The sequence below is a fragment of the Penicillium manginii genome (genome assembly GCF_028828005.1).
Source record: "Penicillium manginii strain IBT 31320 chromosome Unknown utg000007l:1.0-2284322.0:1.0-2285126.0, whole genome shotgun sequence".
NCBI lineage: Eukaryota > Fungi > Ascomycota > Eurotiomycetes > Eurotiales > Aspergillaceae > Penicillium > Penicillium manginii.
In genome coordinates this window covers 1,779,962-1,804,179 of record NW_026643108.1, presented here as the reverse complement: position 1 = coordinate 1,804,179, position 24,218 = coordinate 1,779,962, and the positions used below count along the sequence as shown (strand labels likewise).

The following is a 24,218-nucleotide window of genomic DNA, read 5'->3' as shown; positions in this document are numbered from 1 at the left end:
GCAGTCGGGCCAGGAGTTTATCTGTCAAACCTACAAGCTGATGAGAAGACTGCAAAGGCATGGAAATCGGATCAGCGTCCTGTGGATTCCCACAAAGGAAGACAACCATCTGCTAGGTCTGGCGAAAGAACAGGCCCGAGCCGCAACACAAGAAGACGCCGTTACGCAGAAACAGGTCCCTAGGATGAAGGCGACCACTCTGAATCTTGCGCGGTCTCAAGCTGCCCCAGAACATCGGGAAACATTCCAGACGAGTGGATGCTGCACTTCCTGGAAAACACACGCGACTGCTGTATGACAGACTATCGTGGAAAGAAGCGAGCGTGCTGGCCCAGCTCCGCACGGGCATGGCAAGACTCAATGGATATCTCTTTCGAATCAATGCCGCCGAGACAGATCAATATGCATGTGGACAAGCAAGAGAGACCGTGGACCACTTCCTCTTTCGCTGCCGGAAGTGGACCGCACACCGGACAGAAATGCTGCAATGCACCCACACCCTTCGAAGCAATATATCCTTCTTCCTAGGTGGAAAATCGCCCTCTGATGATCAGAAGTGGACACCGAACTTGGAAGCAGTGCGAGCCTCGATACGATTTGCCATCGCCACGGGCCGGCTCGAGGCCACCTAGGCTTGCCGACAAATTGATAGAATACCCCTTCTTACTAACCCCCAAGACCTTGTGACAGACGGTAGACGCGCTTCAACTGCCGAGGATAGGATGTTGAACATTTGAAGAAGCGCCTTCAAGCAAGTCTACCAACCAATACTCACCCACAGGGACCAGCTATGAGATTGGAAGTGGAAATGACAAATACGGAAGGGAATACTGTATGGGCTCCAAGGAGACACGGCGTATACCCAAACATGCATGTACTGGTAGATTAGTGATAGTTGCCCTTTCGGCTCAGCCGCCGGGCGTTAATGAATTGTGTGTGTGTGAAGTAGTTGGTCGATGTTTAAACAGAGCACGTACGGCTACTTTTTGTCTTCTTGCAGGAGCTCCAGATGACAGGCAATATTATGCTCCAAGGCTCTGGGTGTGCTCCCTCAATCATACTCCGCGACGGGTGTCAGTATCAGCGATGACAAGAGATGCACTAGTTGGGTATTATTTTGCCAGCACTTCTGCCAAGACACCATCCCAGCACACTAATGGAAAATTTGGCTGCCAACCGATACACTTCCTTCGCACAGACTGTTGACATATAGGTCCCCCCCGAGAGAACACATCGAAATGCAAGTAGGCGCTCCTTCTGTCCCCGATTCGCGTCATGACAAACCAAACCGACCCGCGGTGTGAAGCGCTTGGTGTAAGAAAGCACTGCAGTCTAAATATATGGAGGTTAACAAGGTGTTTTACCCAAGAAGATCACTAGTCTGGCGAGGCACTCGTACATGTTCTATATTATCATTAATTCCTGCTTTCCATGCTGTTATCAAACTAGCATAGCCCGATGCGGTGAATGCGGGAAGGCAGGAATTCAATGTGAAAGACAATTAAGCTATAGCTAATGTATCGTCGCGTTCTGCAGCATACAAAAGACAGTGGACGAAGATACAAGAGAAAGAGAAAGATCGAAAGAAAATAAAGATCGAGAAAACGGCAGGAACCGAAAGAGAAAGATGTACAACATCAGAGACACGACCCGGGCAGCCACTGCTGATGCGGCATTAACTACGCAAGACCTTTTCAATAATCCAGGCATGTTGCATCAGATTTTCATCCTTCATAGTTCTGCCAATCAACTGAATGTGACATGGTGCCCCTTCGACTTCCTGGGGTTTATCTGTGATCGCTTAATAGCTGCATCCTCTGGGCGGGCATGGAACTTACACTGTGGCGTGTACGGGACGTCTCGCACAAATTGGGCGTCTTCGGCTGCATTTGCCATTCCAAATGGCATGACACAGGCTGGGGTCTGCACACAAGTTAAGATGAAGACCGATTGTTTGGTGGGGATCCCACGTACATTGAAGAGATTGCAGAAGACTGTGTATGTGGCCACACCATACGTGTCATGCGGAACAGCACAGCTTTGGTAGGCTGGGCCAATGATGACATCCACCTTCTTATTCACGAATGCCTGCCTCATTTTCGTGGTAAGCTTGGATTTCCTCACATTCAGCTCGTACAGCTCCGGCAGCTGGGGCGTTGGAGCGGCATTATCAAGATCATATGTGGCCTTGAGGGATGGGATAAAGGGTTCACCACCGTTGGTGACGTGGGTCAATGCCGTGCGATCAGGGTCCATGTTAAAGAATCGAAAAGCTACCTCCTTTGCTTCAGACACGGATGGCATATGCTGTGAAACATCAATCACCTCATGACCTGCAGCTGACAGCTTAGCCACTGCATCCCTCAGAGCACGCTGCATTGGAGGATGAAGAGGGTACATGGTATCCTCCGGTAGCAAACCTACCCGGAGGGACAATTCCTGGCAGGGTTCATTGTTCCATGGGACGCCCAGCGCATTATCATCCATATCGGCCGCATTCGAGTTACAAGCCACTTTCAGCAGCAGTTCGGCATCCCGGACCGAATGACACAGGGGACCAGCGCAGGGGAGAAAGCCTGCCATCCCCGGCCTCGCAGCAGATGTAATACCGCCATAGGGGACACGACTTGCAGAGGGCTTGAAGCCCACAAGCCCACAGCATAGCGCTGGTACACGAATGGACCCAGCGATGTCTGTTCCGATCCCGAGCAGCGATCCTCGCATGGCAAGTAGCGCTCCTTCGCCACCTGTACTGCCGCCGGCCGTGAGATTCAAGCGATGAGGGTTCAGTGTCCGACCAAAGACATTGTTGTGCGTGTCCAAGGTCATCATAGTCTGAGGGATATTGGTCTTCACATATAACACTGCTCCAGCCGCCAGCAGGACATCCACGAGGACGGAATTGGTGGATTGCGGTGGCCGCTCGAGGAAGGATACAAACCCCATAGTAGTCGGCACATCCATAACATTGAAACATTCCTTGAGGCTGACTGGGAGTCCGTGAAGCGGGCCCATTGTCTTCCCCGTCATGGTCAAATGCTCATCTAGTTCCTGAGCTCTTCGGAGGGCTGTATCGAAGAAAGTCTCCGTCAGACATGAGGTCACCTGTTGGGCAACCGCTGCACGCTTGCAGAATGCAGTCGTAACCTCTACTGCACTGAACTGGCGAGACGCAAGCTGCTCGAGTAAGGCAGTTGCGTCAAATTCTTCAGTAATATGGAGCTCTCTTTCCGATAGGATACCGCAATGGCGCGGAATGTCAAGAACCGATTGTGAAGTATCCTGCAGTTCCTCCAGGTAGGAGGAGGGCAAGCGCCAGTCTAGTGGGGTTTTGTTCCTAGCCTGAGCTATTCTGTGCTCGACTTTCTCCTGCCATGTAGACTGTGCCATTGTTATGCCACGTATGCCAGCGCGGTAAAAGAACAGAGGGAGAATTCGTGGGGAAGAACTGCCGACTGTGGAGTTGGACCAGCAGTCAAATGAAGGGGACAGCGTCGGAGTCTTTATACCAGAACCTTGGACCTTGATGTCTGGCTAAACCCCAATCGCATTAGGGGCACCATGTCGAGCTACGGGGACTTTGGCTCTTACTTTATTGCGGTGCTTAATACGTTTCTGTAGCATCTGATGCGAATACGGCGCCAGCATCGGGTGTATACGGGAGTTGGGCGAAATGTGGTCTCCGACTCTGACTGTGCCGGGGCTGTTATGCTACATACAGCATCGTGCAAATACATGATCCAAATTGCTGATACTCGTGTACAGTACCCGAAATCTTTACAAAACTCGAGCCAGCTCGCCCTTCCGCTTTACGCTGATATCTCATGGAGTGAACTCTCCGCTTTGTCAGCGGCATGTTAGTACTCTCCGCCTATCAGCATGACGGTATCGACGACCCCGGAGTCAGTGCTTATCAACCACACCGTGTGGGAACAGCAACACGGCCTCTACAAATGATCTGGCTTATCAGGTTACTCCGCTCCCCGCTGTGCCACAGCAGTGTAGTCAGCGAGTCTCCAGGATCCACCACATACAGCCCGTTCCCTGGTGGGAAGCCATTCGCGCAATGCTGCATCACAGACCCCAACAACACCAACCGCGTGGCTACAACCTGGCGAGATGGCCCAGGAGACTAGAGAAGGAGAGCCACTGGCAAAACGGCGACGCACCGCTTTGGCATGCAGCGCATGCCGCGCGCGGAAATCCAGGTGAGCAAGTCCCTGTTGTCGGCAGGCTGGATATTGTGCTGAAGGGGCAACGGACAGATGCGACGGGGGGAGGCCGTCATGCTCAACTTGCATATCCCTGACAATCGAGTGTGTGTATGAGCCTTCCGACTGCTCAGCAAATGTTCTGGTGCGCAAGGAATATGTCGCGGGCCTGGAACAGCGGCTGAGATACGTCGAGAGCAAACTGCAACGACATGATGACTTATTAACAGGGCATCTTTCTGTATGTGCAACAGACAAAGACGACAGATATGATGCAGTACTGGGCAGATCTTCGAGCATCAGCACCGTTCAACAGGTACAAGATGAGGTTTCCTTCAATGCAGTCAATGGAGGGGACCCAGGGCCGGACGACACCAAGACAGATGGCCTTGCCCTTGGATTTGTTGACGAACCGACCACGGTGTTTTACGGCGACTCATCCAGTATTGCGTTCACACGTTGTCTTCTAGAGGCTATGGCTCTGGATTTGACCGACAAGCGGACTGAGACGAAGGGGCAATGCAATGAAAATGGGTCTAGGGAGTGCAACGTCGCGCCGGTGTCTCGACAACAATCGGCCATGGTGTCTCCTAAGAATAAGACTCAGCCTGTGTCGCCTACCACCCTTCTGTCCGAAGGAGAGATGGATGTCTTACTGGACATCTACTTCAAGGACTATGGCTCTCTGTTCCCTTTTCTCCATGAACCGACATTTAGGGACGCCTATACTGAATACAAGGCAAGCGGTTTTGCCAAAGCTCAGAGGGGCTGGCTCGGTGTGCTTACCATGACCTTTGCAATGGCGATGCACATCAATCAAGATGGGAAGACCTCGGCAAAGTATCGATTCAGGCGGTCCCATGCGCTGTTTCAACAGGCGGTTTCGCTGTGCAGTGAATTGTCAGTGCGAACTGCGAGCTTAGACATTGTACAATATCTCCTGCTGGCGGTACTTTATCTTCAAGGCACCCAAATGCCAATCCAAGCATGGACGATGCATGGGATGCTCGTACGAACAGCAATGGCATTGGGAATGCATTCAGAGCAAGCGGCACAGGGGCTTCACCCCATACAGCAGGAGATCCGTCGGCGTACCTGGCTCACTATATACTGTTTGGATAGGATCCAGAGCGTCACATGGGGTCGCCCGCCGGCAATCCCAGATGAGTATATCGTGGTGAAGTTGCCATCGCCGTGGGCGAGAATGAAGGAAACGACCACAAATCATTCGACTGACGGAGACATCTACACGGCGTTTTTCGATGCTACTGTGCGTCTACTCCAGGTCGTGGGTCGGTCCTTAGCCACACAATACGGCCAAAATCTCGGACTCGAGGATCACAAAACAGATGAGTGTACCGCTATCCAGGCGGCAAGCACGATGCGACAGGACCTTCGGCGATGGGCGTCCAGTTTACCATCATGTCTGAACCTGTATGATACTGGATTGGATGCCACCTCGCCGGATGAAAATACAGTTTCAAGTCGACTGCGAGTCATCCTTACACTTCGATATCATTTTGTCAGCATTCTTATCCATCGCCCCCTTCTCTGCGCCACGCTGCGTTATTTGACCTCGAGCGGATCTCCTACAGGGAGAGCATTACCTTATAGAATCCAGCTTGCAGTGGCAGAGGCCCACGAGTGCATACTCTCCGCTGAAAACACAATCGAAATAGTACATGCAGTCATCAACGCGCCCTCCCCTTCTCACACTAAATTAGATGTCTGGTTCTTCACGTTGTTCCATGGTATGTGATCCCCCTGTAGGCTGGGCATGCATATGTGGATTGTGACTGAATAACTGATTGCGTTAAGTATTTAACTCGGCTTTGGTGATCCTGGGACGCTCCGTGTTAGAACAGCATGGAGCCTATGTCAACGACGATGTCACCCAGAAACCTGTTCAGAGCCTTTTGAGTCAAGTTATAGAAGGCCTAGATGAGCTAGACAACGAGAACCATTTGGTGTACAATTGTGCAAGGTTCATCGCACGGCTCTCTCAACCACAGAGTGACAAAGGTTAGTGGTATTGGAACATCTTGTATCACAGTGTTGAAGGCTGACCCGACAGGATATCGCCCCCAAGTGGCCAATCGAGATAGTACCGGAAATCGGTACACCGCGCAAACAGAAAATGAAGAGCCCACGGACGAACAAATCTGGTCTGGCGTTGGACTTCCATCTATAGCAGACCCAAATATGTTACCATTCCCCAGCGGCGAGCTATTCGATCATCCCTTTGGCGACTTTAGCTTGGGACTTGACCAGCTAAGCTCCACCTACTAAGACATTGCCTACAGATGTAGGCCCAATGGTACCCACAGCAGTCGCCAGTCTCCGATAAACTCAGCTATCCAGGAAAATTAACCTGTTAGCCTTGGATTCGAATATAGCTAAACAAGCCCTAGTCCAAAAGAAGACATCTAAATGAAAACTTAACTTGTATCTCCATAAGTACATATTTGGCATGATACATAGTAGGATTATAGGACACAGTATATATGTTAACGTTCTGAGTGTGTAGATGGGGCTGGAACTCAATATGAACTCGTATTTCAAGAAAAGCATCAGAATGAAATAGGTGGACAGGGAATAGGACCGGTCTTTATGAAGCCACTATTGGCGTCAGAAACTGTGATTTCTGGTGTCACATTTTCGCCCTGGAAACTCCAATCGAGGCTCTGTTAGCATGAGGATCTGGACCAGCCACGCAAACACTCTCCTTTATTACATGTAAAACAGCATATTTTATCAGGGCCAACTCACTTGTTCAATGCCGCGTCCATTTTCTTACAGGCGGCGTCAATGTCTGCCTTCAAATCATGGAACCAGATCCATTCAAACCAGTTCTTCTGCAGTTTCGATGCGATGCTCTCAATCCGTTTGCCTGTTTCCGGGTGCCGGTAGTGAAGCATGTCGCTCATTTCATGTGCCCTCTCTAATTGTCTCTGAGCCCTCGGTCGTCGAATAGCATCATACGCGGCAAAGCCAGCGCGAATATATGGTGCCAGTGCTGCAACTTGGTCACGATCGTGGTATATGGTCGCCAGAAGGTTGCAGAGTATCAAAGAATCCTCCAAGCCCTGACCCGCACCTGCGGCTTGGAATGGCAGAGACGCATGGGCGCTGTCGCCCAGAAGCACGACGCGATCACGATAATATGTCGACGTGTGGCGATGATAGAAGAATCCCCACTTCACCGGTCTAGCCTTCTTCAACAAGCGTCGGAATCGCTCGTCTACACCGGGGCCTTCGAAGTCAGCCAGCATGACCTCCTGGGTGATCTGCTGTGAAACCGCGTTCTTGAGCTCCCAGGGCTTATCATCCAGGGCACAGAGGAGGAAATTGAATTCCTTGAAAACGTCCTTGTTTAGCGCAGAACCCAATGCTAGTGGGATGACAAACTCACATCGCCCTTAGAAATCAGATACGTGACGCAACAGAGCCTTTCGCCCACATACATCTTCGCCACGTCGGTGAGATCCCCAAAGATTTCTTTGGCTTCCGACGTTGTGATTACGCCTCGGTAGCAATAAGAGTTGGCATAGACCGGCTCGACCTGGCTAGGATACAACGGTCTCAAGACGTGCTCCCTCACGGTACTCTTGATCCCATCGGCGCCGACTAGGATACTGGCCTCAGCAACGTCGCCATCTGCAAATTTCAAGATGACTTTGTCCGACCGCTGCTGAATCTCCATCAAGGTTTTGCTGAAACGGACCTTCTCGGCCGAGATGAAGGTGGTCATGATTTCAAGGACCGCGTGACGATGGGCCTGGTTAATGTCAGTGCTGTTCACGTAGTTGAATGACTTGAACGTAGACGGGGAGTGACGGACACCTCTGCGAACGTAGTCTGGGTGGCCCCAGGCTGTCTTGCCGCGCCATGATTCGTTAAGACCTATAGCAGCCAGTATGAACGAGAGGTCTTTCCTCATTGAGGGCACAGGAAACCGAGGAGCTGTGCATACCAAGACCCGGCTCCAAAAGCATGCCTTCATAGTAGATATCTTGAGGCTCACCAGGCATATTGCCCACGCAGACCTTATCGTACTTTTCGCGGAACCCTTCTTGCAGCATGTCCAATGCCAGATCGCCATTCGGGCCGAAGCCGATGCCCGCGCTGAGTCTGGTGTCAAAGAAAAGAACTCTTGTCTGACTATGATGAGTCTGGACTTACCCTACAGCGGAAAACTCTTGGGCTGCTTCATAGATCGTATAAGGCACTCCTCTCTTTTCCAGGCCCATGGCCAGGGCGAGTCCCCCAATGCCGGCGCCTAGAGTCGGTCTGGAATCAGCACCGTGAATGGTCGACCGATGGATGGCATGGAGACCTACCGACGATGGCCACATGCAAGTCTCTGATAGTATCGCCGCTCATGGTGGGAGAATGCTAGAGTCTGCGTTTGATGCGACTGTTCATGACGATCCCTCGCCACGGGCAAGTTGCGATATATACTAAATCTGGTACCATGTTATCTGCAGGGTTGTTGCTGGCTAGGAGCGCTCCGTCCGCATGTCCCGCATCAAGAGCTGGCCTGATTCCCCTGATTTCCCTGATTTCCCGGGAGGGTCACGATCGCCGGGGAGATACGCCCGCGCTCGGTTCGCAAAGCGTTGTCCCGAAGATGCCCCGGCGATCCGCACCCACGTCGCCGAAGACACCGCAGTCTAAAAACCCTCATTTACAGGGCTGAGTCCAGGTAGTCACCCTAGTCTTACCCCTGTTCACCAGCCAGATATACAATGGATGCGCTAGAAGATCCTGTTCTTGCCCAGCCGGTCGGGCTTTGCTGTCTGAAAGGTTCCATCCATTCGGGAGAGCCGGCAGGCAAGATCGTGCAGATTGGAGGAGTGGACACCTACGTGGCCACACCAGACAAGACAACGTCCAACGGACATGTGCTCTTGTTCTTCCCCGATGCTTTTGGCTTGCACATCAACAACTTCCTCACGATGGATGCGTTTGCTGCGTGCGGGTATCTGACCTTGGGCGTCGATTATTTCGCCGGGGTAGGATTGCATAGTTAGATGGACCCTTGCATAAACGGCGGTAACTTATGCTATGTGCCTAGGACCCCATTTGGAAGCATTCCCAAAACCCGTTGAATGATCCGAACTTCGACTTCCAGAGCTGGAAGAACAAGCATATGAGCTCCACCGACCGCGTTGCTGCCAAGTGGGCAAGAGACGTCGAAGCGGAGTATGGGCCGAACGGGGAAGTCAAGTTCGTTTGCGCAGGGCATTGGTCAGTTACATGATGCCAACCCGGCAGGGTAGAAGCTGACGTATGTTATTAATTATCCAACAGCTGGGGAGCGCGGTTCGTGTGTGGCCAGCTGTCCAAGGACGGATTCTGCAAGGCTGGTGCCATCGCCCACCCGTCATTCATGAATGAGAGCCATGTGATCGGCATTGATGGTAAGACTCATTTCAGTGGAGGCTAAGATCCTGCTGACCAGTGTAAGCGCCTATTCTGTTTTCCGTGCCGGTCACAGACAGTCTCTTCATGCCGGAGCAACGCCGTCGGGCCGTTGAGATCATGACGGAAGGAAAGAAAAAGTACAACATGCAGATCTTCTCCAACGTCGCACATGGCTTTGCAGTAAGCTGGTTCCAATAGTCCTTGCCGTCTAGGCGCCTGCTAAGACATACATCTAGTCGCGGGCATTTTTGTCCGATCCATATGAGAAATGGGCGAAAGAGCAGAGCTTCAAAAGCTTCGTCCAGTGGTTTGACTTCTGGCTCTCTGTATCGTAGAGTGATCACTCTGGAAGTTTACATTCACCTGTACATATAAGAAGTTTTATTAAGGCACCATGAATATTCATATAAAGAAAGCCGCGTCCAATAACTTGAATCCAACGGACCTCAGAATGCCGAGAATTCATCCGCTATCGCATGGTATGTATGGAGGTCCTGCTATCATATCACGGACCGATGCCGCGCTGCTTGTGCTGTAACTTGGATATGGCACTCACACAAATGCCAGTGAGTTCCGCGGTAAAGCCGTCAAGGTACTGCAGGTGAACGACTTCGCCGACAGTCAATTTTCGGATAGGGATATTGCGGATCAAACCGGGGACATTCTGCAGTAAATCCATATTTTGCGTGGTGTCGAGGTCGCCAGGGTTTGAGATAATGTTGCAGAAAAGCGTCAAGACTGCGGTGATGGCATAAAAGAGGACGACCCTGGTGCAAGACACAACCGTCAGTGGATGACAAAATGAGCGGAAATTGCTAAACCCATACCAAAAGCACTCCGGGTTCACCATAGGTAATACCTTGTGGAGATATAAGAGCGTCGACCGACTGGCGGTGATAGAAAGTTTTGTGCTGGAAGCGATGACATCCAGTCTCGGCCCAGCGAGATCAGCGACCGGAATCTGACATCTGCTGCTTGCTTGATGGATGACGGTCACGCAATGGTAGTAACCAAGCCGCAGGATCACCGCCATGGTATTCACCTTGGCACTCACTGGTGTTTCCTGGAAAAAGTATAGAGTCGGTCGGAACTCAACGGGGAGCGATAACCTCCACTGTTCGAGTGCCTCGTCGAGGCTGCGGATGCTCGACAGCAATTCGGAGATAGACTGCTGGAGAGCATGAGCAGTATAAAGGTCCTCGTACACCTTTGATTTGAGCATCGAGAGACGGAGATCCCATGGGAACAGGGGAACTAGATGTTCGTCGACCTGTGGCAAGCCCTGTTGGAGATTGAGGTCGTGTAGCCGCACGTAATCGGCAGGCATGGTAAGGTCACAATGCGAATCATTGATACAGGACGGCAGGCCCGTTCTCAGACATATGTCTTTGTCAAACGAGTAACAGAGCCAGAAGAGATCGCGCAGATGACATTTCATATCAGCTTTATTGTACGGGGCAGATTTATTAGAAGTGGGTATGGTATGGGCCCCTAGTGTGTACACAAGACGAGTAGCGATGGATAACGTCGCCGCTGCGGACTGGAGATCACCCAGAAAGTATTGGATTTGTACCTGATTGCTCTGTTAGCCATTCCAACAAAGACCACGGGGATAGTTGTGTACGTACGAGTATGATCAATGTCTGCAACCCGTCGACCGTCATCTCCTCAATCACCGGGATTTGAAAGCTCTGTGCCGCGGATGCATAGGACTGACAGTCCATGGCGCCGCTGATGTTGTCATCCAGGCCAAACAGGGAGATCAGTGAGAGGAAGGCATAGACGCACGATTTGGCGCTCGTAGAACCAGGGGGGGTGGAGTGGGCTGTAGACAAGTTCTAGTGTTTTGCCAAAGATAGACTGGCTGATGACCGGGAAGACCAGACTTTGCGATGATGAGCCATAGATCTGGACGTATCTTTCCACATTCACCCTGCTCGGGAACTGCGGATACATCTTAGGGTCCGTATATGAACGAAGTGGCTTCAGCCAACGGAGCTCCAGTGAGAACAACTTATCAAAGTTGACGACTTCCCCGACCTGAGATTCAATCCACCTCTGGCCTTCGTTCGAGAATACATGGTGGCCCCTGAGATAAGTGACGTTGTTGAGGAACGTATTTCCGATTCTCGACGACCACGTGGAGTCAGCGACTTGAGAGGCCGGCCCCTCTCCTATGTTAGGACCGTCCTTCTCACCCGTGCTAGATGTTGCGACAGTCACCCGGTTGCTACTGACCGATTAGCTAGGGAGACTTGGACTGATGGATATAGTTGAACGGCGGTTGAAAATCAAGGGAACAGCACTATACGAAGAAATCCATGGGGAAGAGGCGAAACTCGAAATTATGCCGCATATCAGATGCAGTCAGAGCGTACCCTAAGTTGGCATTCGCCCGAATTCGATTGAATGTACAGGCGAGATTATGATGTTTACACCAGTTGCACTGTGGGAAGTCTCCATCACATTGGATCTGCCGAGCCCCGGAGACACGATGTCAGACTAAGTCTGGTCGTGTCCGACAACAGATGGCATACCTTTTTCTTGAAACAGGAGTCGCATGCTCTCCGTCTCGGTTTGGGCGGCCGTTTCTGCGATAGTGGCGATCGCCGTCTGCTTGGGCGGTGACCCGGCATCGGTCATGTAATGGGGAGATGCGCTATATGCCGATACATCCAGACCGGTTCAGCACTCGAATGGCATGTCCGTGGGCAAAGCTTTGCGAAAGATCGTGGTCCGTCACAAGGGGCCAGGGGCGAATCCGCTGAATAATCGGAATGTTATCGTCAAGGCTCTTGGCAAAGCTCCACCGTATCCCTGGAATGTGAAAGACCGCGAGACCGTTGTCGGATCCCCAACAAGGCTCCTTTCTACCAGCAGATCTGTTGATCTGGTGTGTCTGACAAGGTAGAATGCAGATTTGAAATTCTCTCTCGTGGTGATATTGAGTTATCTGACGTTGTCTATTGTTCGGGGCTTTCGAAGTTTCGAGAAGCATGAAGGTCGTAGTACTGTGTACGCATAATGGATATCGTGCAGCCAATCTCGGTGCATCGCCACTTCTGACGGTACTTTACAGCAATAATACCAAGGATAAGCATGATTCCGATTAAACTGAGTTTTCTATTTTTTGCCTATCTTACTCGGATCCTGTGGGGATCCCAGGCGTCTAATCCGATCTATAAAAGCGGCTTCTCTATTTTGCCCTATACTTACAGCAGCTTGTTCTGGCGAATGAACTCGGACCAGGTCTGAAGTTTCAGTCCAGGAATCTAATATGGTCAGCAAATGTAGTCCTCGTGAAGAACGGGTATATAGACTTACCTCCTTGGCTTGCACGAACTCCTCCCTTGCGTAGACGTTACCGCACTTCTCGAAAATCAGCAATTGCTCGGTGAAGTCTAATGCAATCTCCTCCGACATCCCGTCCCGGGTCATGAGAAGCTGCTGGAATTCCTTGGAGGTGGACGCGTGATACTGGGTCGGAACGTTGTAGTCTAGCGTCTAAATTAGCACAATGGACCGATGCTACTATACAGGGGAACCATACAGGAGCCCAGCTCAGTGAGCTTGTCGGCCTCAGACAATGCCTCAGCCCAGAAGGCGATGGTCTTGGTGAAGTAGGTGGAGCCAGCCTCGAGGACCACATGTACCAGCTTGCCCGTATCACGGATTGCCACATTAGGCAGAACCGTCTGCGGGCTGTGCGGGAACTTGAGGTTGTAGGTGCCCTTGGCGTCCTAGATCGTAATGTACATGAGCATTGAATTTATATTGATCGGGCAGGAGCGCGTACCTTGACGGGCAAATATCGCTGGGGATCGGTCAAGGTGTTCTCAAAGTAATTGGGGAAAAGAATAGTGGTCGTTTTGGCCCACAGGTCCGGTTTCTGGGTTTGGATATACTCGGTAATCAAGCTCTTGCCCTTCCAGTGATGCACATTCAGGAACTGGCCGTCGGATAAGGCAACAGGGTCGGGCAAGGCGCTCCAGACGAAGTGCTGCAGCGTCGTGATTCCAGCAGCAGCATCCACAATGGTCTTACCCTGCTCAATCTCAGCTGCAGCGGACTGCTTCTGCCAGAAGTCAGTCAGTGCATAGATGACATCCGCACCGGCAAAGGCCGCGGTCAGAGCTTCTCTATCACCCTCCAAGTCGGCACGACAGAGATCAACTCTCTGGGCAGCGAGCTGCTGGGCCTTGGGCTTGCAAGGGTCACGGGTGATTGCCCGGATATGATAGAGATGAGGATGCTTCAGGAATTCCGCAGCCACGGAACCGCCCTATAATTTATGGTCAGTGTCCTGCGCCACCCCATGGCGTGTGGATGTGCGAAGCCTTGCCTGAGAGCCGGTGGCGCCAATCACCACGACGTTTCGCTTGGTAACCGTCATTGTTTTTCTGATTCCGTGTAGCCTTAAAGCGAGGTACTGTGAGTGAATTGAACCAGCTGCAGACTGAGCGAACACTGGAGATCTATATAGGCCCGTATAGGGGGCTCCATGGAAGCTAGGAGGCATTTGCTACCGCTGAGTCAGCGGTTGGCCTGCAACCCTGGGAAGTGATCGACATGAACCTGATGTCTTCTTCCGATGCGTTCAGTTAACAGGCTTGAGCTTCGGATGCCACGGCTCATGATCATTGATCTCGTGTGGATGCGCCGAGAAACCCCAACGTATCCGTCGTGGTTGCGCTCCAAACCGTTGCATTGTACGGAGAGACGAGACCCTTCCCGAACCCACCTAGCTTTACTAACTATCTTTACTCGGTTCCGATCCGGAGATGCGGAGCCCGACTCCCGAGATAACGTAGTGGGTCGTTTCCTGTGGGAACAGGATTCACTGCAGGGTCAGGAAAGACGGTAATTTGCCATCAGTGCGTCAACCCACGTAGGATGGCCCACCGAGGAATTCTATCACATTATAAATTCGGTTATCTCGGTCAGCAGGGACTGATGACCGTGATAACTGTCTGAGTCCGACAATTGAAAAGTCACTGACTTTAGGAATCTGCGAAAACATACCATCATCGCACACTTCAAAATGAGCCGTGTTATTCTCGTCACTGGCGCCAATCGAGGTGAGCGAAGTGACCCATCGAAGTATGGTATATGGTGCCCCCTGGTTTAACTCGATTATAGGCATCGGAAGAGGCCTCGTCACACATTATCTTGCCCAGCCAAACACAACCGTGATTGGTACTGCCCGGGATGTCTCCGCGAATGCGAAAGATCTCGGTGAGCTCCCAAACGGCGAAGGCTCCCGCCTGATCGTCGTGCCGCTGAGCGCTGATAACCCAGATAGCATAGCAGCTATGTCGGATATCCTGACACAGCATGGTATTGGGCATATTGACATTGTCATTGCTAATGCGGGCATTTGCAACCACTATGGGCCGGTAGTCGAAATGACCGACGACGACGTGCTGTCTCACTTTGAAGTGAACACGCTGGGACCATTTAGACTATTCAGAGCTGTTGCACCGTTGCTGCAGAAAGCCAGCGTTCCTAAGTTCGCCTACATCTCTACGCTTCTGGCAAGCATCCATGAAATTGAACAGATCCCTTCATTGACCGGCGCATATGGAATGTCGAAAGTGGCTGGAAACTATCTGATCAAGAAGATCGATGCGGAGAATCAGTACTTGATCGCTTTGCCAATTGATCCGGGGTAGGTTTGCTATTGCACTTCTATGTCCCATCAGTCAAGAGTTGCTGACTTTCTCGTTTCTCCGCGCGTAGAATGGTACAAACCGACATGGGAAGCCGCGCGGCACAAGCCAATGGGCTGGAGAAGGCTCCGGTCACCGTCCAGGATACCGTTCATGGGATTACCAGCCAGGTATGCAGGATATTGGCTATTCCCACTGGCCGTAGATTACTGACGTTGTTACAGATTGAGGCAGCGACAAAGTCGACCACGTCTGGTCAATTTGTCAATTTCAAGGGCGAGAAGGTACATTGGTAGCTAGGAGTCAAGGATATGAGGATTCCTGTATCGCTAGTTCTATGAAATGAAAAATCGTCATATACAACATATTTTGTCATACACAACATGACATGGTCTTCCTTCTTCATGATTATGAACCGACGAGATAATCTATTTCCTCAGGCCCCTATTATCTGAACTTCTAGGTCTAGCTGGTAAGGCGGAGTAGTTCTGGAACACTGAGAAGACTGACCAGCCATGAATACCATTCGTTCTATTTCAGTACAAGAATGTCATCTTCATTTCGTCCTCTCCTTACACAGTGGGTGACCATATTTGCCATACCATGCACCATATCAAGGAATCCATACATCAACTTCAAACTCCACAAGATGCTCGGGGAAGGGCAGGCTTTCGATTCCAACCATGGTGAACAACGGCTGGTGGCGAGGACACCACTTCTTGATAAATTTGACCATATTTTCCCGCGCTTCCACGCGCATTCCGGACAATCCCACGAAGAACGCGCGCAGCTTAACCACGTAATCCCAGCCAGTGCGACCCACCTCAAGCGCATGGCCTTCTTGGGTCAGAGTGTGGATGATCAGGTCATTGATATTTTTGAAGGCCTGCGCAATTTGTTGTTCGATCTTGGGGGGAAGTTTCCCTGGTCAATGGATCCATGCCAGCTTCGAGATATGATTAGCCCCAGGGCCTAAAGGTGGTTCTGGTACACTGCTTACTCTGCCCGGTGACGACCAGCCGATTGCCGATGATGCAGGCATCGCTAAATCCGTATTTCTCGCGGCACTCTTCACCAAAACCAGGAACCGCGTGGTACTTGAAGGAAGCCATGTTGCAGATTGTAAGGGCGTAGAACACTCTTGTTCAAGTATAGACGAGCGATCGGTATATCAAGTACTTATACTGTGATGGTTCTATAGAACGGGAACCGGTCGGTCCGCTTTGTCAGCGGAGAGTAGCCCCACTAACTACGTTCCGGTACACTGGGAGCACCGGAGATATATTCCATGGTTTCAACCGGGCCGAAGAAGGCAAAGTAAATCTGTGACAATGACTCATGACGTAGAGGACACAAAAGTAATCAGTTCGGGGGAAAAGGTTCCAGAGCAGTTTCTTCATCAGTTTCTCCGACTGTTAGATTTGCTTCTACGCTATCTTGCGGATGAACAACCTACAGCGTACCGGTCATGGAGCATATCAAGCTGTCCTTCGCGAAAGCGAAGAATCAGAACCGCGCGGCCCTGGGGGCGTATGTTACCGCTGGGTATCCGACAGTGAAAGAGACGCCAGATATTCTACTCAGTCTCGAGAGCAGTGGTGCAGGTAAGTATTGATCAAACCTTGACAAATTGTGCTTAGGCCTCTGACGCCGTAGACTGAATAGATATGATTTAGCTGGGCATGCCGTTCTCCGACCCTATTGCGGATGGTCCTATCATTCAAGAGGCAAATATGATCGCTCTCACTAATGGGGTCACCGTGTCGGGGGTGCTGGACATGGTGCGAGAGGCAAGACGTCGGGGATTAAAGATTCCCGTGCTACTCATGGGATACTATAATCCAGTCCTTCACTACGGCGAGGAGAAGCTGTTGCACGACTGCAAGGAGGCAGGGGTCCATGGATTCGTCCTGGTAGACCTCCCCATCGAGGAAGCGGCTCGGTTCAGAAAATTCTGTGTCAGCTATGGGTTCGTACAGGGTCATCTGTCTTTCAGGTTATGCGCTAACGATTGTCAGGCTTTCTTACATTCCCCTTATTGCGCCATCTACGTCCATCCCTCGCATGAAAGCCCTGTGCAGCATAGCGGATTCCTTCATCTATGCTGCTTCGAGAATGGGTGTGACCGGTGCCTCCCAGTCACTAAGCGCCAACCTTCCTGAGTTTCTTGCCCAGATCCACAAGTATGCCGGCAACATACCAATTGCTCTTGGCTTTGGCATCAGCACACGGGAGCACTTTCTATCCGTACAAGCCTTAACTGAAGGCTGTATCATTGGCAGTCAGATCATTAGCACCATCGGAGCTGCGCAACCGGGTCGAGCAGCTGAATGCGTCGAGAAGTACCTATCCGGTATCACAGGCCGCAATCTCGAGCGAGATGAGCACGGCGCCATTGTACGTGAGGTCACTGTGTTAGAACCCTCCGCAGCAGGGACAAGGCCTCAGGCGATGCCTTCGGAAGATGCGCGTCCGGATACAACAGACGTCACACCTGGGCACGATCCGGTTACGTCCACGCGCTTTGGCGAGTTTGGTGGCCAGTACGTGTCGGAATCCTTGATGGGCTGTTTACCCGAACTAGATCAGGCCTTTGAAGCGGCACGACAAGACCCGGCCTTCTGGGAAGAGTACCGTTCCTACTATCCCTACATGGGTCGTCCGAGTGGGTTGTATTTTGCGGCACATCTTACTGAAGAGATTGGTGGTGCAAATATCTGGATTAAACGGGAGGATCTCAACCACACTGGGAGCCACAAGATCAATAATGCCCTGGGCCAGATCCTCCTAGCACGACGACTAGGAAAGAAACGAATCATCGCCGAAACGGGCGCAGGCCAGCATGGTGTCGCCACTGCGACGGTGTGCGCCAAATTCGGCATGGAATGTGTGGTCTACATGGGCGCCGAGGATGTTCGCCGTCAAGCGCTCAATGTGTTCCGGATGAAGCTCTTGGGTGCTACAGTGGTACCAGTGACGTCTGGTAGTCGCACACTGCGTGATGCAGTAAATGAAGCATTGCGCGCGTGGGTTAGAGATGCCGAAACCACCCATTATATACTTGGTTCGGTTGTTGGCCCTTATCCTTTCCCTACTATCGTGCGCACCTTCCAGTCCATAATTGGGCAGGAAACGAAAGAACAGATGCGAAATGCTATTGGAAAACTTCCGGACGCTGTTGTGGCCTGTGTCGGCGGAGGCAGCAATGCGTCAGGCATGTTCTATCCATTCCTCGACGAGCCGAATGTCCAGATGTTGGGCGTCGAGGCTGGTGGTGATGGCCTCGATACCTCTCGCCATTCAGCGACCCTGTGCGGTGGCAGTAAGGGGGTCCTTCATGGAGTCTACACCTATCTCCTGCACGATCAATACGGGCAGGTCTCGGAGACGCACTCGGTCTCTGCTGGTATGGACTACCCAGCTGTAGGACCTGAGCTCAGCTCCTGGAAGGACAGTGGGCGGGCTCAATTCATTGCTGCCACCGATGCCCAAGCCCTGGCTGGGTTCCGCGCTCTGGCAGTGTATGAAGGCATTATCCCAGCGCTTGAGTCCTCTCACGCTGTATATGGTGCCATTGAACTTGCCAAGACGATGAAGAAAGGCGAACAGAACGTTGTTCTCAACTTGAGCGGACGAGGTGATAAGGACATGAACTCTGTCGCCGAAGTGCTGCCTCGTCTGGGCCCTGAGATCGGATGGGATCTCCGACTTTAATATTTGATGTTGCGGGTTTAATAAATGGATGTAGTAGGGAGTTTTGTATGTGACTTGGATAGATTGTGCTAGACGAATTACTTATAGAGCTTGCGTTGGCTTGATGGGTTATATCGACGTGCTGGTGGAGCTAGTAGTGGAACCTAGTGGGAACGGTGATGTTGATGCTATTCAGGTCCTGCCCGCCTGCCCAAGAGGCCTAATATTCTATGAATTTGTGGGCTGGCCTACGGCGCGCTAAGCCTATTCTGGAACCACAGAGACCCTGCCTCCGACAGTTTACCTCCCCTGGCTAATCCTAAAAGAAGGGAGCAGTTGAATAGACATAGCACTACTCCCCGTCCCAGCAAACCATGTCATCTATTGATTCCATATCCGCATCGCCGACCGGCGACATCTCAGCCCCTGGCCGTAAATTGGATAGTAACTATAGGGATCAGAGCAAAAACAGCAATCAGACCGCACATAACGCCGGCTGAACCAGCAAATTTCAGGGTATTGAACATGGCCGGAAAATAGAAAGGTCCCACCTGGCAGAGAAGTCAGTATCGTTGCTTGACCCTGGCACAAGATAGCACTTACAAATCCATAAAGTTGGCGGTAAACACTCAGACAAACACCGATGTCTGTCGCAAGATCCCTGTGGCTGTCGACCGAAAACGTCATCAGAATCGTGCTGATGATCTGATTTCCAAAGCTGCTAATTCCAGCCCCAATTAGAGGTGTGATATTCCACGTGGAGGATGCATTGTCCAGTTGAAATCCCCAGACCAGCAACCCGGCGATTACAGTAGCAAACCCGATATAGGACAACCAAAGGCGATCTGCTGGTCTATGCGAGCCCTTTTTTCTGTCAATCACTCGGAGAAACCAGTCTGATGTAGGTCCTGCCAGCTGCTCGCCGATGAGAGATCCCACAATGATAGCAATAAATTGAAGCCCAATTTGCTGTTCATTCAAGTTGAATCTCTCCCCAAAGGCGATGGGCATCTCAACGATAAGCGCGATATTCGCATAGCAGAACACTATGGACTGAGCTAATATAGGAACTATCACCCGTGGGTGTTTCGAAGCGAGCATGGGTTCAATAAAGGAGTAGGCTGTCAAAGGACGTGGATCAAGCCGACGAGGAATGAACTTGTTGAAGAAGCCACCCAACGATCTGATCGGAGGGGCACCTTCCATGGGGTATATCGTTTCGTCTCCGAGCAGCACGTACAGTATGAACTGTACGAAGTTTATAATGGTCAGGACCCAGAACACCCAGCGCCAGCCGAGGTGTCCACTCACGAATCCCATAATCAGCGGCCCAGAGGGGGTGCCTAATGTGAGCAGTAGGACCCACCATCCGAGTTTCTGGGCACGTTCATGTGGCTCACATAGGTCTACAATCACGCCGCTGCCTATACCAGTGGCAGGACTGATACAGATGGCAGCAAACACTCGGGTAGCCATCTGGGCTCCGTAGGAGTGGCAGAAGACTGCGCCAATGTTGCAGATCATACAACCGAACACAGCAAAAAGGAAGACAGGGAAGCGGCCATATATCGAGCTAATTGGTTTCCAAAAGACGGGTATGATTCCTAGGAGCAGGATCTTGATCATAGGTGTAAGCCACCCCACATTGTATAGGAAAACAGCAAGTAATGGGGGACATGTATACCTGAGTCGCTGTAAGATAAGTGAGCGATTCAACCGGCACTTCATATTCCTCTGCCATGAGATCATAGGCAGGTATGATGCCCGCAGCCATGAATGAGGCTCCCATGGAGTGAAACGCCACCATTAGAATCTGGGCATTTTTCTTCCATTTCGGCCAGTTACGAGGATGGTTGGGATCCTCCACCCACGCGTTGGCATGGTTTGGTGTCGATGGGCGCTCATTTTCACCACCAGGCGATCCTCTGATCTCCAGATCCTTTGAGTCAGAGGCTGAGGTGGAGGTATCGTATATCATTGTTGGCCTGCTAAAAGAGTGGACAGAGACGTGTGGTGCAAGATAGGATGCAGAGAATAGATCCGGTACTCAACCTTTTCAAGTCAGAGGAGGCCTGTAGTCTTTATGAACGCAAAAGCGACACAGGGGTGCCCGCATTATTATCGAAAATTGGGTTCATACCCCGTGGGGTACATAGAGTATGGCAGAAACCCCCCTTATCAGCTCTAAGAATCGAATCGAATTTTTTGCCACTGGCCAGAGCGCTGAATGCTGTTCGCCCCGGAGTTACCCCGGATTAGACTCCAAAGGTGGAGATAAGACCCAAGAGATGGGTCTTTGCTTGAGAGTTGCCATGTCTAAGAGCCAAGCATTCAATGTGCCCATGCAGTACTGTCGCGGTGACTCAGAAGTAGTGAGGTTGCACGTATATCATCATGCCTTGAGTCTGATAGAATGCTCATAGTTCGCCGATTATTCAGCGGCAAAGAAAATGTGGACCCCAAATATTCGGGTCACGAGCCCTTTTCGAAAATCCCTCGTATGTGGCCAATCTGTTCTTTAGTTATCTGATCGATCCACTTTCACCTCTAGTAGCTCATAGTAATCAGCTCCCCGTCACACTGGCCGATTAGTCATCGGAAAGACATCCTAGCTTGACCAAATAGAGACTCAGTTGGTTTTATGTACTTACGAAGTACTCTGTGCCTTGTGGGGTTCCTTGCCGATAAGCTCCCGTAATGGAGAGGATGGGAACACCGCAGTTTCCCCGCAGTCCCCTTCCTATGGGTAGACAAATTTGAACTACGTAATTTGAGAGTTTCTGTCGGAAATTGGCTCCGATCTTCTCGGGTGGCACGGATATATATTTTACAGGAACGCACCTCGGCAAATTCATCCTAGACTCTCTGTTTGTAGTCTTGTCATTCCTTGCATATCGTCTATCACCATGGGTAGCATCAGAAAGTGGGAAGAAATTGTCTCCGAGAAAAGGTCTCTCCGGGACAGATCTCTGAAGCCATATACGGTTTCGAATCTGGACCAACGACAACCCCGGGTCGATAACGTCCAGATTCGCTCCCGTCTGGACAATCCTGTTGCGCAGAACATTACCGACATTGATAGTATCCCTATTCTTCTCGAACACTTGAGAACGGGAAAATACACCGCAGAACAGGTGACACATGCCTATATTCAAAGGTGTGTACTATATCGCTGTCCGCAGCTTCGACGAAGAGGCCCTGCTGGACCGGAGGAGAACGAATAAGACTGACCTTCTCCCTACAGATCTGTGGTAGCTCATCAGTTAGTACGAACTCCATCTCTGTTGTATGATTGAAGCAGTGCCCTGTTTAATCCCCTATCAGACCAATGCCCTTACAGACACAGTCTTCGATGAGGCACTGAGCCAAGCGCGTGCGCTCGACGGTCACCTCCAAAAAACTGGTGAGCTTCGGGGGCCCCTCCATGGGATCCCAGTGAGTGTCAAAGAGCAATTCAATCTGAAAGGCGTGGATACCACCTTGGGGTATGTTGGTCGAGCATTTGCACCTGCTACGGAAGATGCTGCTATAGTGCAGATCCTAAAGGAGCTGGGCGCTGTTGTGTTCGTCAAAACAAACTTGCCTCAGACTCTCATGGTACGTTTATCCTTCATCTCTGATACTGTAGAGGACAAGTTGAGCAATTATCGCAGTGGGCTGAAACGGACAATCACCTCTGGGGCCGAACAGTCAACCCACGCAATCCCAACCTCATTGCGGGTGGCTCTTCGGGTGGTGAGGGCGCCCTATTGGCTTTACATGGCTCCATTCTGGGACTGGGCACGGATATTGGAGGGAGTATCAGGATTCCTGGAAGCATGAACGGGCTGTATGCATTTAAACCCACTGTATGCCGCCCGAGTGTGAAGTTTGGTGTTTGCTATTCGCACTGCTGATTTCTACAGAGTAGCAGATACCCGGCAACAGGAGTTCCTGGGCCTACGGAAGGTCAGGAACATGTCCATTTCTCTTCCGGTCCCTTGACTCGTGACATGAAGTCTTTATGTTATGTGAGCCGGCTAGTCGCAGACTCCGAGCCTTGGGAGTTGGACCCTAAATGTGCCCCTCTTCGTTGGAATGAGGCCGCCTTTCAGGAGATGCAAGCACGGCCCCTGGCTATCGGACTGATCCTAGATGATGGGGTTGTCAAGGTCCATCCTCCTATCGAAAGAGCGATCCGAGAACTAGCCTCCAAGCTCCAGGATCAGGGCCATGAAGTGACCATCTGGGATACGTGCGACCATCATGATTGCGTCAAGCTTATGGATCAGTTTTATATTGCTGACGGGTTCGAGGATGTCCAACGCGATATCGATGCTTCTGGAGAACCAATGATCCCTCACGTCCAAGGGCTGGCGGACCGAGCCAAGGGAAAAGCCTTATCACTGTACCAATACTGGCAAATGAACAAGCGGAAGGTTGCATTGCGCCAGAAATTCCTCAGTCGCTGGAACGCAACTCGGACTTCCTCTGGAAAACCAGTCGACGTGCTGTTGGGACCAACTATGGCTCATACTGCCGTTCGACATGGCAAGCTGCGATGGGTGGGCTATACAAAAGTGTGGAACTTACTCGATTACCCGGCCGTTACGTTCCCTGTGGATACAGTTAAGAAGGAGATTGACGTACAGCCGAACGGATATCAACCGCGCAATGACTTAGATGCGTGGAACTGGGGACTTTATGATCCCAACACTATGCATGGTCATCCCATCAATTTGCAGGTCATTGGAAAGACACTCCAGGATGAGAAGGTTTTGGGGGCCGCCACTGTCATCGAAAAGATTTCCCGCGGAGAGAAGTAATGGGTCAAAAACAGGTCAATTGTTGTCGGCGGTGCCACTGCAATACTTAGAGACTCTGGCTACGCGCGCCTCCTGTATGTAGTTGTTACTCCTCTTACGAAACATATTCCATCTACGCACAATAAAATTTCCCTACGTAAAAAGTGTCCGTTCACAATTTCCTCGTATTGTCCTCGAAAGATGTGATTCATTGTATTGTCTAAGAACCAAATTCCGGATTAGATGAAAGTGAGTCAGTGGCTGCTTAGTAGGTACCCGAAATTCATCGGCATTCCTTTCCAGCGACATGAGGGTTCTGGAACTGTTGCGACATAGGGCTTCCGCACATGTCCAGACGACACAGATTCAACCAAGTCATGATGAACATGTGTGTCTGGGCTTTTGCGCTACTCATTATCGAGCATCCAACACTG

General features: G+C 51.2%; 12 protein-coding genes across 12 annotated transcripts; 5 read left to right on the top strand and 7 right to left on the bottom strand.

Annotated features, from left to right (window-relative positions):
* Nucleotides 1-1,675: 1,675 nt before the first annotated feature.
* N7533_010528 (uncharacterized protein) lies at nucleotides 1,676-3,390 on the bottom strand (the record flags this gene model as incomplete). Its single annotated transcript, XM_057107178.1, has 2 exons — nucleotides 1,676-1,791; nucleotides 1,839-3,390. 2 exons carry the CDS (start codon nucleotides 3,388-3,390, stop codon nucleotides 1,676-1,678), a joined length of 1,668 nt encoding a protein of 555 aa, XP_056956395.1.
* A 788-nt stretch (nucleotides 3,391-4,178) lies between these two features.
* Nucleotides 4,179-6,500, top strand: N7533_010527 (fungal specific transcription factor domain-containing protein; the record flags this gene model as incomplete). The annotated part of the gene is made up of 4 exons (XM_057107177.1): nucleotides 4,179-4,208; nucleotides 4,318-5,962; nucleotides 6,030-6,233; nucleotides 6,265-6,500. 4 exons carry the CDS (start codon nucleotides 4,179-4,181, stop codon nucleotides 6,498-6,500), a joined length of 2,115 nt encoding a protein of 704 aa, XP_056956394.1.
* Nucleotides 6,501-6,976: 476 nt separating this feature from the next.
* N7533_010526 (FAD-dependent oxidoreductase) lies at nucleotides 6,977-8,594 on the bottom strand (the record flags this gene model as incomplete). The annotated part of the gene is made up of 5 exons (XM_057107176.1): nucleotides 6,977-7,567; nucleotides 7,624-8,114; nucleotides 8,185-8,342; nucleotides 8,394-8,490; nucleotides 8,552-8,594. The coding sequence occupies 5 exons, from the start codon at nucleotides 8,592-8,594 to the stop codon at nucleotides 6,977-6,979; spliced, it is 1,380 nt and encodes a 459-aa protein (XP_056956393.1).
* Nucleotides 8,595-8,959: 365 nt separating this feature from the next.
* On the top strand, nucleotides 8,960-9,973 carry N7533_010525 (uncharacterized protein; the record flags this gene model as incomplete). The annotated part of the gene is made up of 5 exons (XM_057107175.1): nucleotides 8,960-9,226; nucleotides 9,346-9,461; nucleotides 9,525-9,634; nucleotides 9,682-9,818; nucleotides 9,875-9,973. The coding sequence occupies 5 exons, from the start codon at nucleotides 8,960-8,962 to the stop codon at nucleotides 9,971-9,973; spliced, it is 729 nt and encodes a 242-aa protein (XP_056956392.1).
* A 170-nt stretch (nucleotides 9,974-10,143) lies between these two features.
* On the bottom strand, nucleotides 10,144-11,362 carry N7533_010524 (fungal specific transcription factor domain-containing protein; the record flags this gene model as incomplete). The annotated part of the gene is made up of 2 exons (XM_057107174.1): nucleotides 10,144-11,211; nucleotides 11,267-11,362. 2 exons carry the CDS (start codon nucleotides 11,360-11,362, stop codon nucleotides 10,144-10,146), a joined length of 1,164 nt encoding a protein of 387 aa, XP_056956391.1.
* A 16-nt stretch (nucleotides 11,363-11,378) lies between these two features.
* On the bottom strand, nucleotides 11,379-12,281 carry N7533_010523 (uncharacterized protein; the record flags this gene model as incomplete). Its single annotated transcript, XM_057107173.1, has 3 exons — nucleotides 11,379-11,871; nucleotides 12,017-12,095; nucleotides 12,176-12,281. 3 exons carry the CDS (start codon nucleotides 12,279-12,281, stop codon nucleotides 11,379-11,381), a joined length of 678 nt encoding a protein of 225 aa, XP_056956390.1.
* An 866-nt stretch (nucleotides 12,282-13,147) lies between these two features.
* Nucleotides 13,148-14,031, bottom strand: N7533_010522 (NmrA/HSCARG family protein; the record flags this gene model as incomplete). The annotated part of the gene is made up of 3 exons (XM_057107172.1): nucleotides 13,148-13,378; nucleotides 13,435-13,920; nucleotides 14,005-14,031. 3 exons carry the CDS (start codon nucleotides 14,029-14,031, stop codon nucleotides 13,148-13,150), a joined length of 744 nt encoding a protein of 247 aa, XP_056956389.1.
* Nucleotides 14,032-14,679: 648 nt separating this feature from the next.
* On the top strand, nucleotides 14,680-15,603 carry N7533_010521 (SDR family oxidoreductase; the record flags this gene model as incomplete). The annotated part of the gene is made up of 4 exons (XM_057107171.1): nucleotides 14,680-14,716; nucleotides 14,778-15,306; nucleotides 15,378-15,477; nucleotides 15,532-15,603. 4 exons carry the CDS (start codon nucleotides 14,680-14,682, stop codon nucleotides 15,601-15,603), a joined length of 738 nt encoding a protein of 245 aa, XP_056956388.1.
* Nucleotides 15,604-15,920: 317 nt separating this feature from the next.
* Nucleotides 15,921-16,419, bottom strand: N7533_010520 (Endoribonuclease L-PSP/chorismate mutase-like protein; the record flags this gene model as incomplete). Its single annotated transcript, XM_057107170.1, has 2 exons — nucleotides 15,921-16,231; nucleotides 16,308-16,419. 2 exons carry the CDS (start codon nucleotides 16,417-16,419, stop codon nucleotides 15,921-15,923), a joined length of 423 nt encoding a protein of 140 aa, XP_056956387.1.
* Nucleotides 16,420-16,766: 347 nt separating this feature from the next.
* N7533_010519 (tryptophan synthase) lies at nucleotides 16,767-19,021 on the top strand (the record flags this gene model as incomplete). The annotated part of the gene is made up of 3 exons (XM_057107169.1): nucleotides 16,767-16,911; nucleotides 17,033-17,276; nucleotides 17,326-19,021. Coding segments are annotated over 3 exons (2,085 nt in total), but the record flags the coding sequence as incomplete, so codon positions are not given.
* Nucleotides 19,022-19,419: 398 nt separating this feature from the next.
* Nucleotides 19,420-21,044, bottom strand: N7533_010518 (uncharacterized protein; the record flags this gene model as incomplete). Its single annotated transcript, XM_057107168.1, has 3 exons — nucleotides 19,420-19,551; nucleotides 19,604-20,617; nucleotides 20,685-21,044. Coding segments are annotated over 3 exons (1,506 nt in total), but the record flags the coding sequence as incomplete, so codon positions are not given.
* Nucleotides 21,045-21,906: 862 nt separating this feature from the next.
* N7533_010517 (uncharacterized protein) lies at nucleotides 21,907-23,805 on the top strand (the record flags this gene model as incomplete). The annotated part of the gene is made up of 5 exons (XM_057107167.1): nucleotides 21,907-22,157; nucleotides 22,245-22,266; nucleotides 22,325-22,597; nucleotides 22,654-22,848; nucleotides 22,906-23,805. The coding sequence occupies 5 exons, from the start codon at nucleotides 21,907-21,909 to the stop codon at nucleotides 23,803-23,805; spliced, it is 1,641 nt and encodes a 546-aa protein (XP_056956384.1).
* Nucleotides 23,806-24,218: the final 413 nt, after the last annotated feature.